The 23,224-nt window shown below is 39.1% G+C and overlaps 2 protein-coding genes across 2 annotated transcripts; both read right to left on the reverse strand.

Annotated features, from left to right (window-relative positions):
• Positions 1 to 57: 57 nt before the first annotated feature.
• On the reverse strand, positions 58 to 2,161 carry LOC124998380. The gene is made up of 3 exons (XM_047572735.1): positions 1,323 to 2,161; positions 1,063 to 1,226; positions 58 to 757 (listed from the first exon to the last, which is right to left on the reverse strand). Exons 1-3 carry the CDS (start codon positions 2,046 to 2,048, stop codon positions 694 to 696), a joined length of 954 nt encoding a protein of 317 aa, XP_047428691.1. The 5' UTR covers positions 2,049 to 2,161; the 3' UTR covers positions 58 to 693.
• Positions 2,162 to 14,981: 12,820 nt separating this feature from the next.
• On the reverse strand, positions 14,982 to 21,371 carry LOC124998379. The gene is made up of 5 exons (XM_047572734.1): positions 21,317 to 21,371; positions 20,117 to 20,219; positions 17,689 to 18,444; positions 17,417 to 17,586; positions 14,982 to 17,033 (listed from the first exon to the last, which is right to left on the reverse strand). The coding sequence occupies exons 3-5, from the start codon at positions 18,409 to 18,411 to the stop codon at positions 15,854 to 15,856; spliced, it is 2,073 nt and encodes a 690-aa protein (XP_047428690.1). The 5' UTR covers positions 18,412 to 18,444; positions 20,117 to 20,219; positions 21,317 to 21,371; the 3' UTR covers positions 14,982 to 15,853.
• Between the last annotated feature and the right edge of the window lie 1,853 nt (positions 21,372 to 23,224).

Consider the following 23,224-nt stretch of genomic DNA (forward strand, 5'->3'; position numbering starts at 1 on the left):
ATGTTTTCTTATTAAAATAAATAATAAAATAAATAAATAATCGACATGAACTGTAAGCCAGATGTAAACAGTGAACTTTATTTTGTTAGTTGTCAAACAGAACCTCTAGAGGGCAGCAGAGTACACATATTAAATTTACTTGTATATACAAGTTTGTACTAGTTAAGTCAAATTTGAGTTTTATTTACACACATATGTTAAATGTCTCCATTTACATTAAACACAATCACCATAATTAATAACAAAATGCTCATGAGAGCAAACAAAATTGCATAATGTTCATGTTAGAGGTCTATTTTTGTCTATTTTTTCATGATTGGACCATACAAATGAAACTAATTTTGTGAAAAATAAAGAAAACATATACACTTTTTAGATGATATATATATATATATGAATAAGTTTTTTACAAATGAACAGGAATCTAGAAACAGGATTTAGATGATAATTGCACATTCTCCAGACACTGACGTATTCATACGTATAAGACGGTTCTGTGTTCGGATCGTGATTGACAAGCGGTCTTCAGAAGGAATAGCAAACCCTTAAATATACAACAAAGGGCTCAGAGAGATATTTAATGCTAAAGATCATAAGTCACACTGTATTCATGACTTTGAACCAGTTTCTGTTTAACCCTGTGGAGGAGTGTCGTAATGTGACTCTATGTTGGCCCTGTGGTGGTTGAGAAAATCACAGAATAACACACGATCTTCTCCTGCGTGTCTCCATTTTAGCCAGAGTCTGACACAGTTTTCTGTTGGGACATGAAAAAAGGGACATGAGTGCACAGATTATAAATATTAAACTGCTTTTTTCACATTTGTGGTAGTTGATGTTGAAGTTGAGTGTGATCAGACAAACCAGACACATATAACAGACTGGTGGGTTCAGAGGTGTCATCACAGAGAGTGGTTGACAGAAAACAAGACAAATAAAACTAGTAGAATCTGAGTGGAATAATTAAAGATGTTTCTGATTTTTGTGCATGATTTTTGTAATTATGAAAATAGTGTCTGTTTGGAGTTTTCCTGTGTGTTTGGACTGTTGTTGCAGACTCACTCGATTTCGTCCAGTTCTGACTGAATGTCTTTGGCCGTGGTTTCAATGGTTTCAGCCAGATTTCTCAGAGTCTCACTGGCGGCGTTGTCAGTGTTGTTCAGATTCTCAATGTTGACAATGAGCTCAGGAACTGCAAACATAAGTCCTGCCACTCCTTGAGCCACCTGAAAATGAACCCTTGATTAGTAACTATTGTCATTAGTAAAGTGACGTGGTGACTTCATCCTGTCTATCATGCAGTGGCCGTCTTTGATACTTACATGCTTAGTTACTTTAGGTGATACTGTCACATCAAACGATTCAAATATTTTGGTGAAATTACTTTCCAGCTCTTTTGCTGTTTTTTCTTCGAATATGGTTGTTTTGGTTGAATTTGAGACCGATCCTTTAACAAACTTTAAAAGCAGTGACTGCTCCAACACTGTTTTTTTCAGGATGTTAAAATCCATGTCCTTCTTAAGGTGTCTCTTTGCAAATGTGATTAAATCGTACTTGTCTTTCAATTCCAGCCCGTTGCGTTTGGCTATGGCTCTCAGGATTCTCTCCATGACATACTTCTCTTGAGAAACTTTACGTCTACGTCTGGCCTTTTCTTTTGACACCATCTCCATAAGTTCTTCAATTTCTTCGCCAAGACTTTTAATCTCCTCTGAAACCTTGTTTGCCTCCTTCATGGTGCTACTTATTAAGGCTTCCCTGGCGGCATCAGAGCCCATGTTGGTAGCCAAACCAACACCAGTCGCTAAGGCTCCTGTAGTAGCTAGAAAAGGTATCGCTGCTCCTCCTGTGCAGACGGCAGCTACTCCTGCTAGTGTGAGGGCAGCTAGACCACCTGCAGTGGCAGAGCTCCCAACTACTTTGCTGACGTTGATATTCTTGTTAAATCCTTCCAGCTCAGTGGCCAGCTTCTTCAACTTTTCTACACTTTCGTTTTGTAGCTTCACTGCTGAGAAAATTTTCTCAACCAGAATGTCGGCAGAATCCATGTTGTGATCACACTGATGTCGACAGCGAATAACTGCTGTAAATATCAGAAAAGTGAAGAAAATGGAGGAAAGAAGTTAATTATTAGCATGTGCTCCACGAGAAGAGATTTATTTTCTCTCCTCTGGCCCTGAAAACAAGAAAAAAGTAATTTAGTGCTGAACTCCGCGGAAGTCCTCTTAGAGCCCACCCACTGCAGAATACATCACATGTGCTAAGCATTGTGCCATTCACAGAATAGAAACTGGCCACCACACAAGAAAAAAGTCCTGCCTTGATGATGTGTCGTGCACAAGTTGCGAGAACAAACTCCTTACTTCTTACAACAGGAAGACTCATCTGTGGTCGTTGTCTGCAGCCTTTATTTTTACATTTCACTTTTTTTTGCTCTTCTGTTGTTGTGGTCTTTTTGTTTTTGCTTTTGGAAAAGTACAAAAAAACTGATAAAAGAACAGTCCATCTGTCAGCTGAGAGACATGACTTGTCCATGGTCATGTTCAGCAACCTGACCTCCTCACAGCCTCCTATTGGACAATTGCTATCAGCTATCAGCTATTTAAACACGCCCTACCTTGGCCTCTTTTTTACAGTTTTATTTTATGTACCGCTCTTCGCCCTCCTAATTGCCCTTCGGGGATAAATAAAGTTTTTTCTGATTCTGATTCTTTCTCTTCCTCCTGTGCTAAGCTTTCAGCAACCCCCCTCCTCCCCAGCTCCCACACAAGCGTGTGAAAGAGTGGGAGATACCAGAACAGAACCGTACCACCAAAGATAACTTGTGCAAATAAATAAAGTTCAACTTTGACAAAGTGATCCTGACTTAAATTATGCTATAATTTAGATTATTTATCTCCAATTATATGTCATATCATCGTGAGCCTCACATCAGCAGTGTGACATCATATAATGACCCTGAAACACAGATCTACACAGATGTGGAAAAAAAAAATAACATTCATGAAACCTGCTACTAAAATATTCACTTCAAAGTAAAACTCACTCAGCATCAACTTCACAAAGAACTCATTAAGATAAAATGTCTTACTTTGTCTCTTTGAGTTAGGTGTGTTGAGAAGGTGCTCAGACGCGTTGAGGTTTACTTGTTTTACACCTGAATGGAGAAAGTCGCAATGATCTTTGTCTTTTGGAGTCCAAAGTACAAGTGAAAGAGAAACTACTTTTGATGGTGAGGGAGGACTCATTTCGTTGGGCTGCCTCGCTCAAAGATGTGATAAAATTCTACCACTGACAAACATGCCTTGAGCCTGACACATGGTTTGCTCTTTCTAACTGTAGTTACAGTTGCTGGTCAGGTTTATTTTTTCTATTCCTGGATGGAGGAGGTGGAAATGATATACTCATATGCTGGTCTATGTTTGTCAGGAGTACCCCAAAGAGTGACCATGAAGAATGGCTAAAAAAAGTCATTTATTCCATCTGCCGTGGCCCTCCTCAATAAGGAACCATTTAAATAGATCTACAGACATACTTAGGATTTTAACTCACACAATCCTGATCACACATAGGAATGTTGTTAGCTAACATAGCTCTCACAAGCAGAACACTAACACTGTTATTTATTTATTCCCCAACCTATTGTCTCTCTGTAACTTTCTCTACTGTTACTCCAACCACCACCTCCTTCACTACATCCATGAATCTTCTCCGAGGTCTTTTTCTCCTGCCTGGCAGCTCCATCTCCAACAAACTTTGTTCAATACATCCATTTCATGTAAGAGTAATGGACAATAAAGTTTTGAGTCCTGAATTCTGAGAGAGTACTAGAAAGCCCTGCGTGCTAACTGTTCAAATAGGTGCCATAAAATACTCACAGATAAATTTTATTCACGGCTTATCTCACTGTGAAGCTCTTTGCACCTGGGATTGAAATGAGAATTCAGAGGACCATCATTCAATGACGTGAAAGGGTGCTATTTGTTCATAAAATGGGTGCCATAAAATAACCATGGATACATTGTTGTTTTTTTTTTTTTTTTTTTTTTTTACAGTATCCAGATAAATATTTGGATTGTCACCATCTGTTCTCACAGTTAAGTAACCTGCTCATGTAGCCAGCGCCGGTGTGAGCCATTTATACACTCGATGGCGCTCGACAGTCTGACTCACTCTGTGAAAACGCTACCCAGCCCCTAGGTGGTGCTATGTTTTTTTGTTTTTTTTTTGCCAGTCGGGTTCATTTTTGTTTCTGCTTCACATTCAACAATGGTGACTGAAACTTTTGCTGAAATTTTGCTGAAGACAGTCCAAACCTCCTTGATTAACCTCTTTACACAGTGTTGAATCTTAATTGATCCAAACAATCAGTTCGAAAAAGTGCTTAGATGGAGATTACAGCTCTTTGTCTAGTTTGTGTTGCCACAGCACAATTACATTTCTGAGGAGGTGCACAGGAGGCTATGGTGTTGGGGTCTATGTAGGGTCTGACATAGTAGTATAAACCACACATTAAGGCCATGAGAGCTTGTTTGCACCTGGAATCTGCTCAGTGTTTTGTTATTAAACTCTTCACACATAAAGTAAAACTAAATTACATTTGGACTGAAAACTTTTGGATAAGGGCTCATTGTTTTTATTCAAATAAACTGTATCTAACATGTTTAAAATGTCAAAAAATTATGAATGCGTCATAACCCTTTCCCCAAGGCCAGTGGCAGCCAGTTTGACATTAGCACTGTTTGTTTTTTACAAAGGCTGTCCAAAGTACAAGTGAAAGAGAAACCACTGAGTTATATCTGGTCACATGGGTGCCATGAAATACTTTTATTGTTTTATTATAACTTTTATTAAGGCCATGAGAGCTTGGTTGCACCTGGAATCTGCTCAGTGTTTTGTTATTAAACTCTTCGCACAGAGTAAAATTTCTTAAATTACATTTGACCTGAAAACCTTTGGCTAAGGGCTCATTGTTCATTGACTCATTGTTTTCTCTTGGGATGAAGTAGAGAGAACAACTATAATTTGTTCAGCTGAGTAATAATCTATACTTCTGTTTATTTATTACTATTTAAAATTGAACAGTGCATATTTCACACGATTAAGCATGGATCTAGAGAGAAGAGAAATATAATTGTAATACAGAGTAATATAACTCAGTTGGAGGAGGTGTATGGCTCCTCATCCTGACCTGAGGATACTCCACAATACTGTGTCCCTAAACGTGAATTAAAAGGCAATATAAGTATACATTTAATAGTCTCACACATGCATTTTTGCTGTGTACAGTTTATTAAACTTTCTGAAGCAGACTCACATCTATTTCCACATATATATTTACATGCACGAGTTTGTGTTGGCAGAAGGTATACAAGGAAGGAAAGGGTACAAGTACAATATTAAAGCAGATTAGGATTCATAAACCCTCTGGGCCATTATCTGATACTAGGCATTAGACACCCCCAAACAGCATTCTCCAAGAAGACACATAATATGAAGGTAATGTTAACATTGCTTGATAAACTCAGGATCTAATCAACAGCATGGAAAACATTCATATCATAAGTTAAACAAATAAATAAATCCCACTACTATCCATATGTTTCATTATTACATGCATGATATCATTTTCATTAATACAGTAGTATCCTTGTCTCTTATATTCCTCTTATTTTGTCTTTTGTCCTAAACTGGGCACCTGATGGTTTAAACTGTGTATTGTCCACGGTGTTAATGTTTCAGTGGAGCAGCAGTCACTGAAAATTAGGTTCTGTAGAGGTCCGCTATTATATTTTTGGGCCTGAATCGTTTTCTATTCTTCCTTCTTCCTGAGTTGTTTATCTTGCTTGTCTCGATACGTCTTTGCTTTAGTTTTCCTTTTCATACGTTTTAACGCCGGCCTTCCAGTGAAATATAGAGTGTAATGATCTGATATTTCATCATCCCAGATGTCAAAGTTATAGACTTCAAAATTTCTGGTAATGATCAGATCCAGAGTGTGACCACGCCGATGTGTTGGGCAAGATACATGCTGATGGAGGCAAGCATCCCACAAGATTTCGTTAAACCTCTGGGTGGACCTCTGGTTTTCATCATCAACCCAGATATTGAAATCCCCAGTCACAATAATGCTGCTGTACCACTGAGTTTCATTCACGAGTCCTTGAAACTCCTCAAGGAAGGTTTGGAAATTTTTGTTTCCTGATGGGTGATACACATTGATGAACAGGACAGGTTGGTCCCACTCACTGTGTTGTACAACTGCAGCCACATATTCAAAGGTTGTTATGGAGTCAAAATAGATCTGAACACCCTGGAACTCGTGTGAGTACAGGATGGCAACCCCTCCCCCTCTACTGCCCCTAACCTGATAAAAATAACGAAAGTTTGGTGGTGAGATTTCATGGAGTATTTCATTTGCATTGTCCCTTGTCAACCATGTCTCTGTTGGGAGAAAGATGTCTAGGTTGTTGTCTGTTATGAGATTACGTATACGCTGTCTTTTGTTGTTGTTGTTGTTGTTGAGTGACCGAACATTGAGCAAAGCTATTCTGACTTCAGTTTCCTCATCAGAGCTTTCATCATCACTCTCTTCATTTGAACCATCACACTGTGGTTTTTGGGGTGTCTTGCTGATGCTCTTTTCTGTGTGACTGTCTTTTTGTCCATGTTCATGTTTTTGACGTTCTAGAGAATCAGCGGAACCCTTCTTCTTAACACTAGTTGTCACCATCAAACAATTGCAATTGCAAAACACCTGAGTTATGTTTGAACTGGAGAGCTCTTCCTCGTATTCCCGTTGTCTTTCAGCCATGTCTTGCAACGCCTTCCTGTAAATAAAACAAGTAAAAGAACAGTTGGAATGGCTTAAGATATCACCAGTATCGATCCAACATTTTACAACAACTGCAATATAATCACTTGTTATAGGGACATCCTGTCTGATGGTTGGTTAGCTTGGTGCTAACAATAGTTTCTCTTATTGATTATTTGTGCAGAGTTGAGCAGTTTATATGACTGGACATGGGTCATTGCTTCAACATGATAGGTTTGACTCTGATTGATTAGTTGGTAGAGAGGTGCAGTGGTGTGGTGGTTAGCACTGATGCCTCACAGCAAGAACGTTCTGGTTTTAATCGATCGTCTATCCCTGTGTGGAGTTTCTAAAGGTATTGAATGAATGAACTATTAGTTGGTGATTTAAAGCTAAAATGTGTAGAAGGTGATTTTGTCCTTTCTGTTTAATAGAAAACATACTCTGCGTTGTTGAGCTGTTCCCTCAACACCTGGGTCATCTCTAGGATTTTGTCGGCTTCATCTCTCATTGATTGACTGGCTTCAGTCACATGATTCTTCTCAATCATTTTTTTCCAGTTGTCAACTGCTGCAGGAAGAGCAAACATCATTCCAACAGCACCTCCTGCGACCTGATGATTGATAGAACAATAGTTTTGATCATATTCAGACTGTCAGCCTCAAGCAAAACACATGTACATGTATTAATCATAAAATCAATAAATTAATAGTCACTAACTAACCAACTGTTAACATAAGTATGTAAATATTACCTGGGCACATCCTTTAAGGAGTACTCCTTTAGGTATTACTTTGATGAGCTGTTGAACTCCTTTGTCAAAATGAAATTTACCTCCCTTTCCACAGAAGTCCATTGCAAAAATCAGTGAGATACTAGACATCATGATAAATCCTGTACCCATCATGTTAGGGGAGAAACTCATGTTGGCTCTCGGTCCTCCACTGTGGAAAAATTGCAGATTATCATTGAAGCCATCATTACCGCCATCATTGAAGTTGATATTCAGACCAGATCTTCTCGCCATGGCTTTCAAAATTTCTGTCACGATGTGTTGATCCACTTCTTCAACGTCTGGATTCTTCTTTTCAATCTTACCTTTCAGTTTTTTGAACCGTTGCTGGATTTTTTCTGCAATATCCTTGCTCTTCTTGTCAATCTCTTCCTTCTTTTTCATGGGGTCACTGGATAAGAAATATTCAGTGGCTGCAGTTGACAAAGAGATGGTGGCTCCTACCCCTGTGTATGCAGATCCAGCCAAACCTAATAGTGGAGCAGCTGCCCCACCAGTGAACAAAGTGGCCACACCAGCTCCAATCAGGCATGCAGCACCAACCACCGCCACTGTGTTTCCAACACATTTGCCTGCAGTGCATTTCTCACTGAGAGACTCCAGCTCCTTGGCCAGTTTCCTCAGCTGGTCTGCACAATCCTCCCTGTTCTTGATCCAGGACCAAATCAGTTCCAGCAGCTCGTCTGCAATGGCCATGGCAGAAGACTCTGTGTCCACCTGATCTGACTAGAGAGCAGAAAAATGTTATCAATAGGAGACTGAAAATAGAAAGTCAGAGGACAAATTAAATTATTGTAGCATCGAAGGAGCATTGCAACTAATTTGGAGGGGAAAAAAGTATTTAGTATTGAGACATCTGTTGGCAGATGTTGGTAGATTCTGATGATCACAATTATATTGTTTTAGTATTTGCTTTGCAAAGTTGCCGGACAGAGTGGAATAACCAGGAAGGATTACATAATATTTTTCCTGTTTGCTTAGTTTCTGCCTGTCTGAACACCATGTTTCTACATGTCTAAATATTCCACAGCTTATTAAGCATATTATTTTATTACAACAGAGTAATGGTGTGGGAGAAACAAAAGAAGCAGTGAAACAGAAAGTTAAAGCAGTTCCTGATAAATCCTGACAAAATGTCTAAATAAATAAGGTATTTTAAATATACAGCAGCGTGCTCAGAACGGTGTGTACTTCACAACAACAGAGAGAAACCATTAACATATCTGTATTAAACCCATGCTACATAAACAGCTGATTCTAAACAGTGAGTATCAATCTGTCTGGGCTGTAACATAGATTCTTGCGCATGCAGGAAGGATCATGTAATATTGCTACTGTTACTGGAGCAATCTTTATCTGAGGAGTTTTATTTTGTTAAAAGATTTTTCTGAAATTGAGATTAAAACTAAAAAAAATTCTTATTTTTATTATTATTATAAACCACAGAGAAACCAAATCCCTGCAAAATTCATAAGCATATGCATGTCATTTTAAATAATCTTAATCTTACCTTTTCTTGAAATAAAGTTTTATAATCTGCAGTCAAACTTGTGTCCTGCTCTGCCAGAGAGGACTGACCGACTGGCTCACTGATCTGTGAGTCCTAGGAAAATTATCAAGAGATTTCCTGCAGCTCTGTTACTGGAAGTCACATGATTTCTTGCAGCAGACTTCTCTTCTGCTGCACAGTAGATGTCAGTAGAGAGAAATGCCGGATACTAGGCACCGCGCCCCTGCCCTACACACAAACACACACACACGGTGTGGATTAAAAAAAACACAATGATAAAACAAAATTTAATGAAAGTTATGTTGAGTATGAAACTCAATTACATTTTACTTGATAATTGCAACTGCATGTGTTGTATTCACTGTCACAAAACTTGTTTTGTAAATAGTTCGTTTGCTGCAACAGGAAGAGCAAACATCATTCCCACAGCACCTCCTGCGGCCTGATGATTAATATAAGAGTACCCATGTACACGTAGTAATCATACAATCCATAAATTAATAGTCACTAATGATCAATCAGACTGCAAAACTGTTAACATAAGTTAATATATTACCTGGGCACTTCCTTTAAGGAGTATTTCTTTAGGTATTACTTTGATGAGCTGTTGAACTCCTTTGTCAAAATGAAATTTACTTCCCTTTCCACAGAAGTCCATTGCAAAAATCAGTGAGATACCAGGCATCATGATAAATCCCTTACCCATCATATTAGAGAAGAAACTCATGTTGAAAGGTTTGATTAACTGTCCTCCGCTGTGGAAAAATTGCCTCTGTTGTGATTATTTTCATTATTTCCATCTAGATTATTACTTAGAAGTGAGGATATTAACACTACTGACATTTTTAACACAGATGTGATTCACATTAGATGTGTGAATTAGATGAATAAATAGTTTAAACTGACAGCAAGAAGTTGTTATATTGTTTTTTCCAGGAATTAACGAACACGCCGACACCTCGCATTTTTCCATATATCATTCCAGGACACTTCTTTCTCTTGTTTATGCAAAGTCAAATTGATCACAAATGCTATAATTTAGAATTGAATACCATGATTTAACTGTGTTTTTCTATTGAACAGGTTGTGACTATAAAGAGCATTTTCAACTTATTTTTCAACAGAATGCTATAAGGCATAGGTCTTTAAGAGGGGGCCCATGGAGGTACTGCAGGGGGGGTCGCAAAACTAAATTTCTTTAAATACACATTTATATGAATCCATATTTTAGTAAAGCGATCAATGGAGGGAGAAGATGTTATCTTTCAGTCAGTGCTTCAAGTTTTATTTAAGGGCATCAATTCACATTTCTCCCAGTTCACATTATACACATCTGTTAAATACAAGATGTCATCACAGCCTTTAATATTATTTTCAGATCTTATTGTCTCAGCTAATGGCTCAATGGCCAAATTAAATAGGAGACCAGAAATTGGGCACCCTGGTTTTATATCACAATTTAGAGTGAATGGTTTTGAAACAAGGTCCTTAGTTCTGACAGAAGCCACAGGTTTGTTTTAAAGCATTTTAACTCACTGAATATAGTTGGTGCCAAACCTATACTTCTGTAGAGAACTAAACACAAACCACCATCACCACCAGTCTCATGATTTCTTGTAGCAGACTTCTCTTCTGCTGCACAGTAGATCTCAGCAGAGTTGAGCCAGACACTCGGCTGAAACATCGGATACTAGGTGCCGCGCCCTTCCTCTACACCAGGGCTGGGCAATTCATTTCTACAGGGGGCCACATGAAAAATCTGAAGTGTGTTGGAGGGCCAAACCAAACGATAACTTAAACGTAATTTTGCTCAATATTAATTTTCCCCCATTGTAAAAAGCAGTAAATTATATACGTTGATAAGCTGCTACTGGTAATCAGAAACATAAGAATATTCTGTAGATATTTATTTAAATTTATGAGTTTTGCTGTAGGTTGAAGATGAAAATGAAACACAATCAATGTGTAGTTTTGGATATAACGCATTGGAATGTTGGAAACTTTGTCCTCTGTGAAAAACTTCGGTGGATCAAGGAGGGACCATGTAGCTACATGAATCATTTTCTGTATCTCAATAAATCTCAATAAATGTTTAACCCTTTAAGACCTGAATGTCCGTCTGCCCACAAAGAGAAGCTTGCTGTATTTGAATTACCGTAACTCCCCGATGGACAATATTCAAGTTGCGCATTCTAGAAAAACGCTGCCATTACGGTAATGATGACGCACCGCTGCTGTCGGCTGCAGGTTGGAGAGCAACGATCGCGGAGCCCCGGTAAGAGAGACTTGTTTGGAGGAATTTGTTGGTAAAATCAAAGTTAGTTATACCCTTGAGATGTCACGAAGGTCTTCTAGGCAAAAGCACAACTAACCAGTGTTCAGTCACAATGAATATTGTCAATAGCGCAAACCACTGTGACTTACGGTAATTCAAAATCGGCCGCTTTGACGGATGCCAGCGATCCGTTCAGGGTTTTGAGGGTTAATAGATGGCAAAAAGCTGTTTCAAGCTTACCTTTTGAAGAATTGACGAACTAACAGTGCCATGACGTCAATAATACATCATGGCTCAAAATAAAAGCAACACAGTCGTATTGCATGCACAGCATAAATACTTCATTTGTGCTTATGACTGACATACCGCGGGCCAGACGGGAATGCCCAAAGGGCCGTATGTGGCCCGCGGGCCGTAAAATGCCCAGGTCTGCTCTACACATAAACACACAACAGCTGTCTGTCTCTCGGGTTCACTGTCTTTTCCGTTAACGTTTAAAGTTTCTTCAGCTTCAGGTTTGTTTCTGCTCCGCTTACTCATTGTTGAAAGGTTTGATTAACTGTCCTCCGCTGGGGAAAAATTGCCTCTGTTGCGATTATTTTCATTATTTCCATCTAGATTATTACTTAGAAGTGAGGATATCAACACTACTGACATTTTTAACACATAGATGTGACAGTGGTAAGGTCGGAAGAAGTAGTTGTATAGTATATTGTTCTGAGGGCCTCACATGAGGGGACACCAACCTGTCCGCCAATGATGGGACGACTCCCTCCACCTGTAGACAACCAATCACATTAATTCTGTTGAAACTGTTATATCAGTGTGAAAGTATTGAATTTCATCCTTTTGTGGGACGTTGGCCAAGGCTAACTGATCAGACAAGGTCCATGCGCATGTATTTCTATATTCCAATACGTATTTGAATAAATAGTTTAAACTGACATCAAGAAGTTGTTATATTGTTTTTTCCAGGAATTAACGAACACGCCGACACCTCGCATTTTTCCATATATCATTCCAGGACAGTTCTTCCTCTTGTTTATGCAAAGTCAAATTGATCACAAATGCTATAATTTAGAATTGAATACCATGATTTAACTGTGTTTTTCTATTTAACAGGTTGTGACTATAAAGAGCATTTTCAACTTATTTTTCAACAGAATGCCATAAGGCAGGGGTGTCAAATATAAGGCCCGGGGGTCCATTCTGGCCCGTGGGATGAATTTGCAAACACTACACTGAAGATATTAGCTGAAAATATTTTGATGAAATAAGAAATTGCACTTGTACCTTGCACTTCTTGTGAAATGTAATGTTGTTCGTTACATGTAGCCATACTTGTTTGCACGAAAGCAAAGGGAAACATTAGGAGTTGTTGTTATTTACCAGGTAATATGCTATTGTGTCACTGGTACGGCCCCACTCACATCAAATTGGGCTGTATGTGGCCCCTGAACTAAAATGAGTTTGACACCCCTGCCATAAGGCATAGGTCTTTAAGAGAGGGCCCATGGAAAAACTGCAGGGGGGGTCGCAAAATTAAATTTCTTTAAATACACATTAATATGAATCCATATTTTAGTGGAGGGATCAATGGAGGCAGAAGATGTTATCTTTCAGTCAGCGCTTCACACAAGTTTTATGGGAAGACTTGAGGTCATTATTTTACACATGGCAATAGTTTTTTACACTGAATGCTTTTCTCACAGTTTTACAAATAGTAAATAGTACATGTGAGTCTCACGATGATGTGATTATTAAATTCATCCATGTTTAGCTAAAGCACTCCATTTAGCTGAGGGCAGAAGATAAGCACATTTTGAAACATTTTGTTCAGATAAGCAATAATCTGTACTTCTGTTTTGGGTTTTTAGTAGGGAATGACGTAAAAGCCCTCACTAAGTAGTAGTAGTTCAACTATTTGAGTGTAGAAATGGTAATGGATCCTCTGGTGATTGAGATTGGAGCCGATAAAGCTTTTTGTCTCTCCATTTACATGATAAAAATGACACAGTGGTAAGAAATGTTACAAATCTCAATTTAATTTAACCAAAAACATAAAAATGTATTGAACTCAAAGAATATTTAACGCTCTTATGCATACACAATAAAGAATAAACAGGTAAAAAAAGGTAGAGCACTAGCAGTATTAGTCTTACACCTTGGCTTTAACACATATTCCAACCAAAAGCTAAAAAACAGCGTAACAGGTCCAATCTAAACTGTGGACAGTGGTCGATCGACAACCTGCACTATTAGCTTAAAAGAGAGAGAGAAAGTATGTTGCAGGGTGACGTCACCTCCCAGAGTGGTCGTTTTAGGAATTGCAACTTTTCACACTTGTGCTTTATTTTTAAATCATTCATCTTCTAAAAAGTCTTGAAAATGAAGAAAGCTAAAATATTTGTCTAAGCTTCATGTTATCTGTACATTCATGAATACAAACCAGAATGGTAGTTATTTTTCATATAGTGACAACAGTGAAACAACTTATATATATATATTATTTCAAATATATTTTATGATGTTGTGGCTTTTGAGTTCATTTAAAAAAGAAGCTCAGTGTACAGTAACCATTCATTTGCATTTGAAATAATGCTCTATAACCTCTAAGCCTGTAATGGGCGCGGCCTTTGTTGTTGATGATGATGTCATTGTGACTCTCGCTGACAAACTACTACTGCAGGTGGTCGATCAACCACTAAACTCAACAGTTTAGACTGGAGCTGTTGTGCTGTTGTTAAGCTTTTGGTTGTTGATGTTAAAGTTGAGGTGTAAGACAAATACTGCCTGTAAGCTAAACATAATTGTCTGAGAAGGACCATAGCAGACTTCAGCACCTAGCTGTGATGTACACTGAGAAGGAGGTGATTGAGAGAGTCAAGCAAGAAAAAGTAATTGACAAAAGTAATTGACTTGTCAGACCAAAAGGAGAGAAAAGGATAGAATGATTTCTCTGTTTACTGACTTTCATATCTTTAGTTTTTCTGTTTTGGTGGGGACCTTTTTAATTTGTATTTTGTATGCATAAGAGGGTCAAATATTCTTTGAGTTCAATAAATGTTTACGTTTTTGGTTAAATTGAGACATGTGACATTCTTTAGTATTGTCTCAGTTTTATCATTTAAATGGAGGTACAAAAAGCTCTATCGGCTCCAAATATCGTCTCAAAAATCAGCAGCATGCATCGGCCATCGGCCAATGCTGATGTACAAAAAAATTGGTATCAGCCTTAAAAAATCCACATTGGTCGATCTCGATCTTTAGCTAGGTCTGTTGCTAATGACTGTAATGTGTTGGTGCTGAATGATAAAGCAAATAAATCTTTGTTGGGTAATCTTTTTTTTTTTTTAACACGTTTCTTCAAGTCATATTTTTAGGGGTGCTTGACAGGCCTATAAGTACACGTATTTTCCAGCTTCCAGCTGCACGTACTCTGCTAGTGGGGGAGTACAATGTATGGGCTGCGCAGGTCCCATATATTGGCCGATACCGATACCAGTAAAAAACACAAATATCGGCCCAATACGTTGGCCAACTGCCGATATATTGGCGAATCTCTAATACAAAAAAACCCCACTTTTCATTGTGTAATCCTTACTGTTTATTACTATTTATTACCATTTAAAATGAAACAGTACATATTTCACTTGATTACGCAGACATCTAGAGAGAACACTCCAAAATGCTGTGTCCATAAACTTGAATTAAAAGGCAACATCTGTATACATTTAATAGTCTCACACATGCATTTTTGCACAATTATACATATGTCATTGTGTACAGTTTATCAAACTTTCTGAAGCAGACTCACATCTATTTCCACATGTAATTTTACATGTAAGAGTTTGTGTTGGCAGAAGGTATATATAGTACAATATTAAAGCAGATTAGGATTAATAACCCTCCTGGGCCATTAGCTGGTACTTGACATTACACACATCCATAACACCATGTTACCAAGAAGACAAGAAGATGTTAACATAATAATAAACTCAGGATCTAATTAACAACACAGAAGTCATTTGTATCATAAGTTAAAAACAATAAATCACACTACTATCCATATGTTTCATTATTACGTGCATGATCAAACTTTCTGAAGCACACTCAGATCTATTTCCACATATGTTTTTACATACAAGAGTTTGTGTATCATGTACAAGTACAATGTAAAAGCAGATTTTTGTGATGTGAATGCAGTATTTGTTTATGACTGAGATCTTCTGTCCAGGAAGCAGAAGGCAGTCTACTCATTGGAAAGTTGCTCTAAGGAGGATCTCCTATGATTTACATCATTCTATAGTAGATTTACTTGTTTCACATTGTCATCACCTAGCTTTCATTAAGCTTGAGTAAAATCTCCCACAGTTAGATCAGTGAACTTACTGGTACCTGCGTAGACTGACTTTTTCCAAACATGTTTTTCTGAATATGTTTTTGGGCCTGAATCGTTTTCTATTCTTCCTTCTTTCTGAGTTGTTTATCTTGCTCATCTCGATACTTCTTTGCTTTAGTTTTCCTTTTCATACGTTTTAACGCCGGCCTTCCAGTGAAATATAGAGTGTAATGATCTGATATTTCATCGTTGCGGATGATGAAGTTAGAGACTTCCATATTTCTGGTGATGATCAGATCCAGAGTGTGACCACGCCGGTGCGTTGGGCAAGATACATGCTGATGGAGGCCAGCATCCCACAACACAGCTTTAAACTTCTGGGTGGACCTCTGGTTTTCATCATCAACCCAGATATTGAAATCCCCAGTCACAATAATGCTGCTGTACCACTGAGTTTCATTCATGAGTCTTTGAAACTCCTTAAGGAAGGTTTTGAAATGTCTGTTTCTCGTTGGATAATACACATTGATGAACAGGACAGGTTGGTCCCACTCACTGTGTTGTACAACTGCAGCCACATATTCAAATGTTGTTATGAAGTCAAAATAGATCTGAACACCCTGGAACTCGTGTGAGTACAGGATGGCAACCCCTCCCCCTCTACTGCCCCTAACCTGATAGTGAGAATCAAAGTTTGATGGTGAGATTTCAGAGAGTATTTCATTTGCGTTGTCCCTTGTCAACCATGTCTCTGTTGGGAGAAAGATGTCCAGGTTGTTTTCTCTTATGAGATTACATATACGCTGTCTTTTGTTGTTGAGTGACCGAACATTGAGCAAAGCTATTTCCACTGTTGTGGCCTCATCAGAGCTTTCATCGTACTCTGATTCTTCCTCACTATCACTATCAGTATCATCGTCACTCTCTTCATCTGAACGCCCGTACTCCTTATCTCCCCGATCACCTCCTCCATTTTGATCACCTCCATCTCCACCTCCAGACTGTGCACTACGATGTCTGTTTCTATTACTGTTGCTCTTTTCTGTGTGATGGCCTGTTTGTCTATGTACACGTTTTTGACATTCTTGAGAATCAACGGCCACCTTCTTCTTAGAAGGTCTGTTAGCCGACTGGTGAGATCTCACCATCAAACGAAGGCATTTGCTAATCACCCTAATCTCCCTCTGAGTTAGGTTTGTACTCATATTGTGGTTTGTATGATTGTGTTGAGTGTGACTCTTTCTGGAGAGCTCTTCCTCGTATTCCCGTTGTCTTACAGCCATATCTTGTAATGCCTTCCTGTAAATAAAACAAGCAAAAGAACAGTTGGAATGTAATCACTTATTATAGGTCTGTCTGATGGTTGGTTAGCATGGTGCTAACAATAGTTTCTCGAATTGATTATTTGTGCAGGGTTGAGCAGTTTATATGGGTTATTGCTTCAACATGATAGGTTTGGCTCTGACTGATTAGTTTGTAGGGAGGTGCAGTGGTGTGGTGGTTAGCACTGATGCCTCACAGCAAGAACGTTCTTGTTTGAATCTATCATCCGACTGGACCCTCTCTGTGTGGATCCTCTAAAGGACAAGTGCTTACATAAAATTAATGAACTATTAGTTGGTGATTTAAAGCTAAAATGTGTAGAAGGTGATTTTGTCCTTTCTGTTTAACAGAAAACATACTCTGCGTTGTTGAGCTGTTCCCTCAACACCTGGGTCATCTTTAGGATTTTGTCGGCTTCATCTCTCATTGATTGACTGGCTTCAGTCACATGGTTCTTCTCAATCATTTTTTTCCAGTTGTCAACTGCGTCAGGTAGAGCAAACATCATTCCAACAGCACCTCCTGCGACCTGATGATTGATAGAAGGATACATGTACATGCATTAATCATAAAATCAGTAAATTAATAGTCACTAACTAACCAACTGTTAACATAAGTATTTAAATATTACCTGGGCACATCCTTTAAGGAGTATTTCTTTAGGTATTACTTTGATGAACTGTTTAACTCCTTCGTCAAAATAAAGTTTACCTCCATTTCCACAGAAGTCCATTGCAAAAATCAGTGACATACCAGACATCATGTTAAATCCTTTAGCCATCATGCAATGGACGAACTTGTCCAAAGGTTTGGTTATCTGTCCGTTGTGGAAAAATTGCAGCTTATCATTGCAGTAGTTGAAGTTGATCGTTAGACCAGATCTTCTCGCCATGGCTTTCAAAATTTCTGTCACTATGTGTTGATCCACTTCTTCAAGGTCTGGATTCTTCTTTTTAATCTCATCCTTCAGTTTCTTGAACAGTTGCTGGATTTTTTCTGCAATTTGCTTGCTCTTCTTGTCAATTTTTTCCTTCTCTTTCATGGTGTCACTGGATAAGAAATATTCAATGGCTGCAGTTGACAAAGAGATGGTGGCTCCTACCCCTGAGTATAGAGATCCAGCAAAACCTAATAGTGGAGCAGCTGCCCCACCAGTGAACAAAGTGGCCACACCAGCTCCAATCAGGCATGCAGCACCAACCACCGCCACTGTGTTTCCAACACATTTGCCTGCAGTGCATTTCTCACTGAGAGACTCCAGCTCCCTGGCCAGTTTCTTCAGCTGGTCTGCACAGTCCTCCCTCTTCTTGATCCAGGACCAAATCTGGTCCAGCAGCTCGTCTGCGGTGGCCATGGCAGAAGACTCTGTGTCCACCTGATCTTCTGACTAGAGAGCAGAAAAATGTTATCAATTGGAGACTGACAATAGAAAGTCAGAGGACAAATTAAATTATTGTAGCATCAAAGGAGCATTGCCACCAATTTGGAGGGGAAAAAAGTATTAGTATTGAGACATCTGTTTGCAAATGTTTCTTGGCAGATGTTGGTAGATTGGTTGTTTTAGTATTTGCTTTGCAAAGTTGTTGGACAGAGTCTGAGCCTAAAATAAACCAGGAAGAGTTGGCTCCCAGTAATTGAACAGACACTTTATGGGAAAAGTGCCTACTAAAATGTAATATGAATGGCTATGCTGATACTACTATGTTTGGTACAGGTGCCTAAGTCAAATTGATAGATCGAGCTTGGAGACAGCGGTACCTAGCTCATCAAGAGATCCATCCGTTGAATGAGCTAATGGGTGATTGTGATCTCAATATGATGGCAGCCAATGGAGAAGCAATCCTCTGTGATGGATGGAGGTAATTGTCAACTTGCCTGGTACTGAGTATCCAAGCTATTCCATCAAAGTTCCATTTCTCGTGAGCCGAGTCAACCTGATGCGCCCACTTCTAGGCTTTAATGTCTTCCAAGAGATCATCTTAAGTCAAGTTACATATGAGTGACTGTCTGGTTAAAGTGCAATACACAAAGAGACCTTATGTTGAAATACCAGTGACCAAGTCCACCAAGCAGGACATAGTATTGGCCCGCCGCACAGCCCTGGGCAGCATTCAACTGATCAACAAAATTGTTGAAATGGACAGTGAACAGTGTTCAAGTGAATTAAGTTGGCACACCCTCTGTTGCTGCAGCAGCATTGTGGCATCCACCAGTTGACATTGCCCATCTACGTGTCGAGGAACAGCCAGTAGTGCTCTATGAAGAGTCCAACACATTCTGGCTTGACCATCTGATAAACATCTTGTCCAGCCCACCTGTGGGCGTATTTGAAGTGCCACACTGATGCATCAGCGAAAGGCCTCGGTGCAGTTCAATACCAGCGTCAGGATGGGAAGTTGAGGGTTGTTGCCTATGGGTCAAGAACATTGTCTGCTGCAGAGAAAAACAAGTGTTTGCACTTGGTAGCTTGTGTCTGTCTGAGAAATTTCGGGACCATCTTTTCTACACACCCCATTTCACTGTCTCTACAGAAAACAACCCCCTGACCTACGTAATGAGCACCGCAAAGGTGAATGCTGTGAGTTACAGATGGCTTGCAGAATTATCGGACTTCCGATTTGAGATCCGGTACAGGCCAAGGAAGGTCAACATTGATGCCAGCACTCTCTCTCAACTGCCACTTAGCATGACTGAATATGCAGCTGCCTGCACAGAAAAGTTACCAAAGGAGATGATCCAAGTGACGTGCAATGGTAGTCAAGTAGCAAAGGAAAAGGATGTAGCCTATGTGGCAATTTTGGAACAGTCCCAAGGAATAGAGCTGCACACACCTGGTCACCAGTCAACCATCAGTCATGAAAACCTCACCAAAGCACAGAGGGAAGACACAACCATCAACAAAGTCATCAGACTGAAAGAAAAGGACATCAACCGAACAAGTCAAATCAGAAGGGATGCCAGTGATCCAGTAAAGAAACTTATCCTCAAGTTAGAAAGGTTTCAGCTGGAGAATGCCTTGCTGTGGAGAAAGACGGTCCAAAGAAAGCAACTGGTCTTACCTGAAAAGTACAGCACCAATGCCCTGAAACACGTTCATGATGAGATGGGGTATGTGGGAACTTAGAGGGTTGTTAACCTAGCCAGAGTCCAATTTTGCTGGTCCTATGTGAAGAAAGAAATTGAAATGTATGTAACCAGTAAATGTCCATTAATCAAACAAAAGAAGCGTGTGTCGCCAGTCAGAGCGCCAATGGGTAACCCAGTACAGTAACCCAGTAATTAGCCAGGGTACATGCCAAGTTCATTTGTCAAATGGCCTTTCGCCATACAGCATAGTAATGCAAATAAATAATAAGTCACTGGGTGGAAATGTTTAATAAAGATTGCATTCAGAGAACTGAACAGCAACCAGTGTCTTGTCTCTGCCTCTATCCTTATCTTTTATGTTATGTGTTAGAGAACTAGAGGCAGGGTTCAATCTTATTATTAGCTACTTACACAGTCTCAGCTTCGGGACCTGTAACACAGAGTTGCCTTCACGTACTCAGAGATTATGTTCACTTTGTTTCTACCTGCTCGGCATTAACTCTCTGACATGAGCCAAAATCTTCAAAGCCGCATTAATCAATGTTTTTATTTCAGTCTTCAACAAGAAAGTGTCTCTTCTGCAAATAGAATCAAAATGTGTTTACTTATGCTCTGTCAATAGTAACAGTTGCATTATTCTTGACAGATGTGAGAAAAGCAAATGACCCTGAAGCAGCCACAAACGTCTGACTAGACTGTAAACATGTCTAAATATTTCACAGCTTATTAAGCATATGATTTTATTACAACAGAGTAATGGTGTGGGAGAAACAAGAGAAACAGCGAAACAGAAAGTTAAAGCAGTTATAAAAATCCAAAAATAAAGTCTTTTAAATATACAGCAGCATGCTCAGAGAGAGAAACCATTAACATATCTTTATTAAACCCATGCTACATAAACAGCTGATTCTAAACCGTGAGTATCAATCTGTCTGGGCTGTAACACAGAGTCTTGTGCATGCAGGAAGGATCATGTAATATTGCCACTGTTACTAGAGCGATCTCTGTCTGAAGAGTTTTATTTTGTTGGATTTTTTTAAATTGAGATTGAAACTGAATTAAATTCTTCTTCTTATTATTATTACAGACTACAGAGACAGAAATCAACTGCAACAAAAGTAAAATTCATAAGCATATGCAGTTCATCTCATTTTAAATAATTGTAACCTTACCTTTTCTTGATAACTCTAGACAAATAAAGTTTTATAATCTGCAGCCAAACTTGTGTCCTGCTCTGCCAGAGAGGACTGACTGACTGGCTCACTGATGCAGCTCCATCATTAGAAGTCACATGATTTATTTTGAAACCATGTTTCCATGCACGGTCATCCGGTCGAAGAGGACTGACATTTATGTTTGGGATCATCTGTCCTCTGGCCTTCTTCACCGAGTTCCAGTGGTCTGGCAGTTTCGCAGATCGGTGTCCTTCATGAATATGAATTCCTTACATGTTGTTGCTTCACGGCAGCACTTCTCAAATGCACATACCGCATATTTCAACTGACTAGTCTCTGAGAGGATTGTGTATAAAAAAGGCAAAAGGTAATTCCTTCACCTTTCCACCAGTTTATCCTAAAGATGCACTTAAAACATGTTCATTTAATCACTGCAATTACACTGCGATCTCATGAATAACTGAAACAAAAATGTCAACTCATGGAACAAACAACATGCAGAGCTAATAAGTAAACACAAAGAGAAACTCATTTATGACTGTCACTGCCACCAGAGGTCACTGAAATATGAGTCCCTGCATCATGAAAGATGATTCACTGAGGTTGAATGTGTAGACCGAGTTATTATCTAAAAATAGTAACAGAAATCCCCGCAGACACTTTGGACAGCAACACAACAGATTTCCTGTAAACGAGCTGATTTGTAACAACACAACCGTGCTCTAATAACAACTTGCCAGTTTCACACAAAGACACATCTCATCTCTTCATAACTTAATGTACTTACGTACTTATATTTTCTGTCAATAGTTACAACTACAGTAATTATATGGACAGAGTTCACATTTACACTTTTGTTCCTGATGAAGTCTGAGCAGGTTTTAAAATGTCAGCTGTGTTCATAGTGACCATGTCTGAATATTAAGCATATTATTTAATTACATCAGAGTAAGACTTGTTGGAGAAACAAGAGAAGTAGTGAAACAGAAAGTGAAAGCAGTTCCTGTGAACAATCCTATTTATTCATTCACTTTTTATGTCTACTTTCTGTCTCTTTCTCAAGAGAATCTTGTGTTGTGGCTTTGAAACAGTTTTAATTTTCTGATTTGAAACTAGATTTAGGCCTTAATCTGAGAATTACTTTGGAATTAGACAAATGAGTTTCTGCACATATTTTCAGATGCTCACTTCGTCTTATTTTCTCTTCTGCTCCCAGAATCTGAAAAAAAAGTTAGTTCCACTCATCTCCCTGTTGTCTTTTGGGACAAAATGTACCAGTCTGACTCGCCTCTGTCCTTTAACTTAAAACTGATGTCCATGTTAACGGAGTTTGTTGTTGTGCTCTCAGAAGTTTTTGTCATGTCACAAAGTCTCAGTCTTCTCAACAAACACGTGAGCTGACAGCTGTTGTTGGTTTTGACATCACTGTTCAAACAGTCATTCGAGTGTTGTCAATGGCGCAGGCATACTGCTCCTGTAGATACTTCCTGTCAAATTTCTGTCCAGCAGAATGGTCATTGAGACAAGAACTGAAGTGAACGGTGGCTTTGAACCTGGAGGACAGGGCCAAGGTGACCACAGAGAACGGGACACTCTCTACTGAGAGGGTGAACGGGATGACGATGCGATTTCTTCCTGGACGACCATGTTTCTCTGTGAGAGATTCATAATATTTCCAACCACCATCATCTGGTCGAAATGGACTGACAGTGATGTTTGGGATCATCTGTCCTCCAGCCTTCTTCATTGAGTTCCAGTGGTTCGGCAGTTTCACAGGTCGATGTCCTTTATCAGTAATTTTACAGCCTTTTCCTGTCCTGCAATAAAATACTCTGTGCTCAGGCCTGATGGTTCCTGTAGCAACATAGTACGTTAAACCAGAAGTGACACAGTTCCAGGGAGAAT

The sequence above is a fragment of the Mugil cephalus genome, chromosome 20, assembly GCF_022458985.1.
Source record: "Mugil cephalus isolate CIBA_MC_2020 chromosome 20, CIBA_Mcephalus_1.1, whole genome shotgun sequence".
NCBI lineage: Eukaryota > Metazoa > Chordata > Actinopteri > Mugiliformes > Mugilidae > Mugil > Mugil cephalus.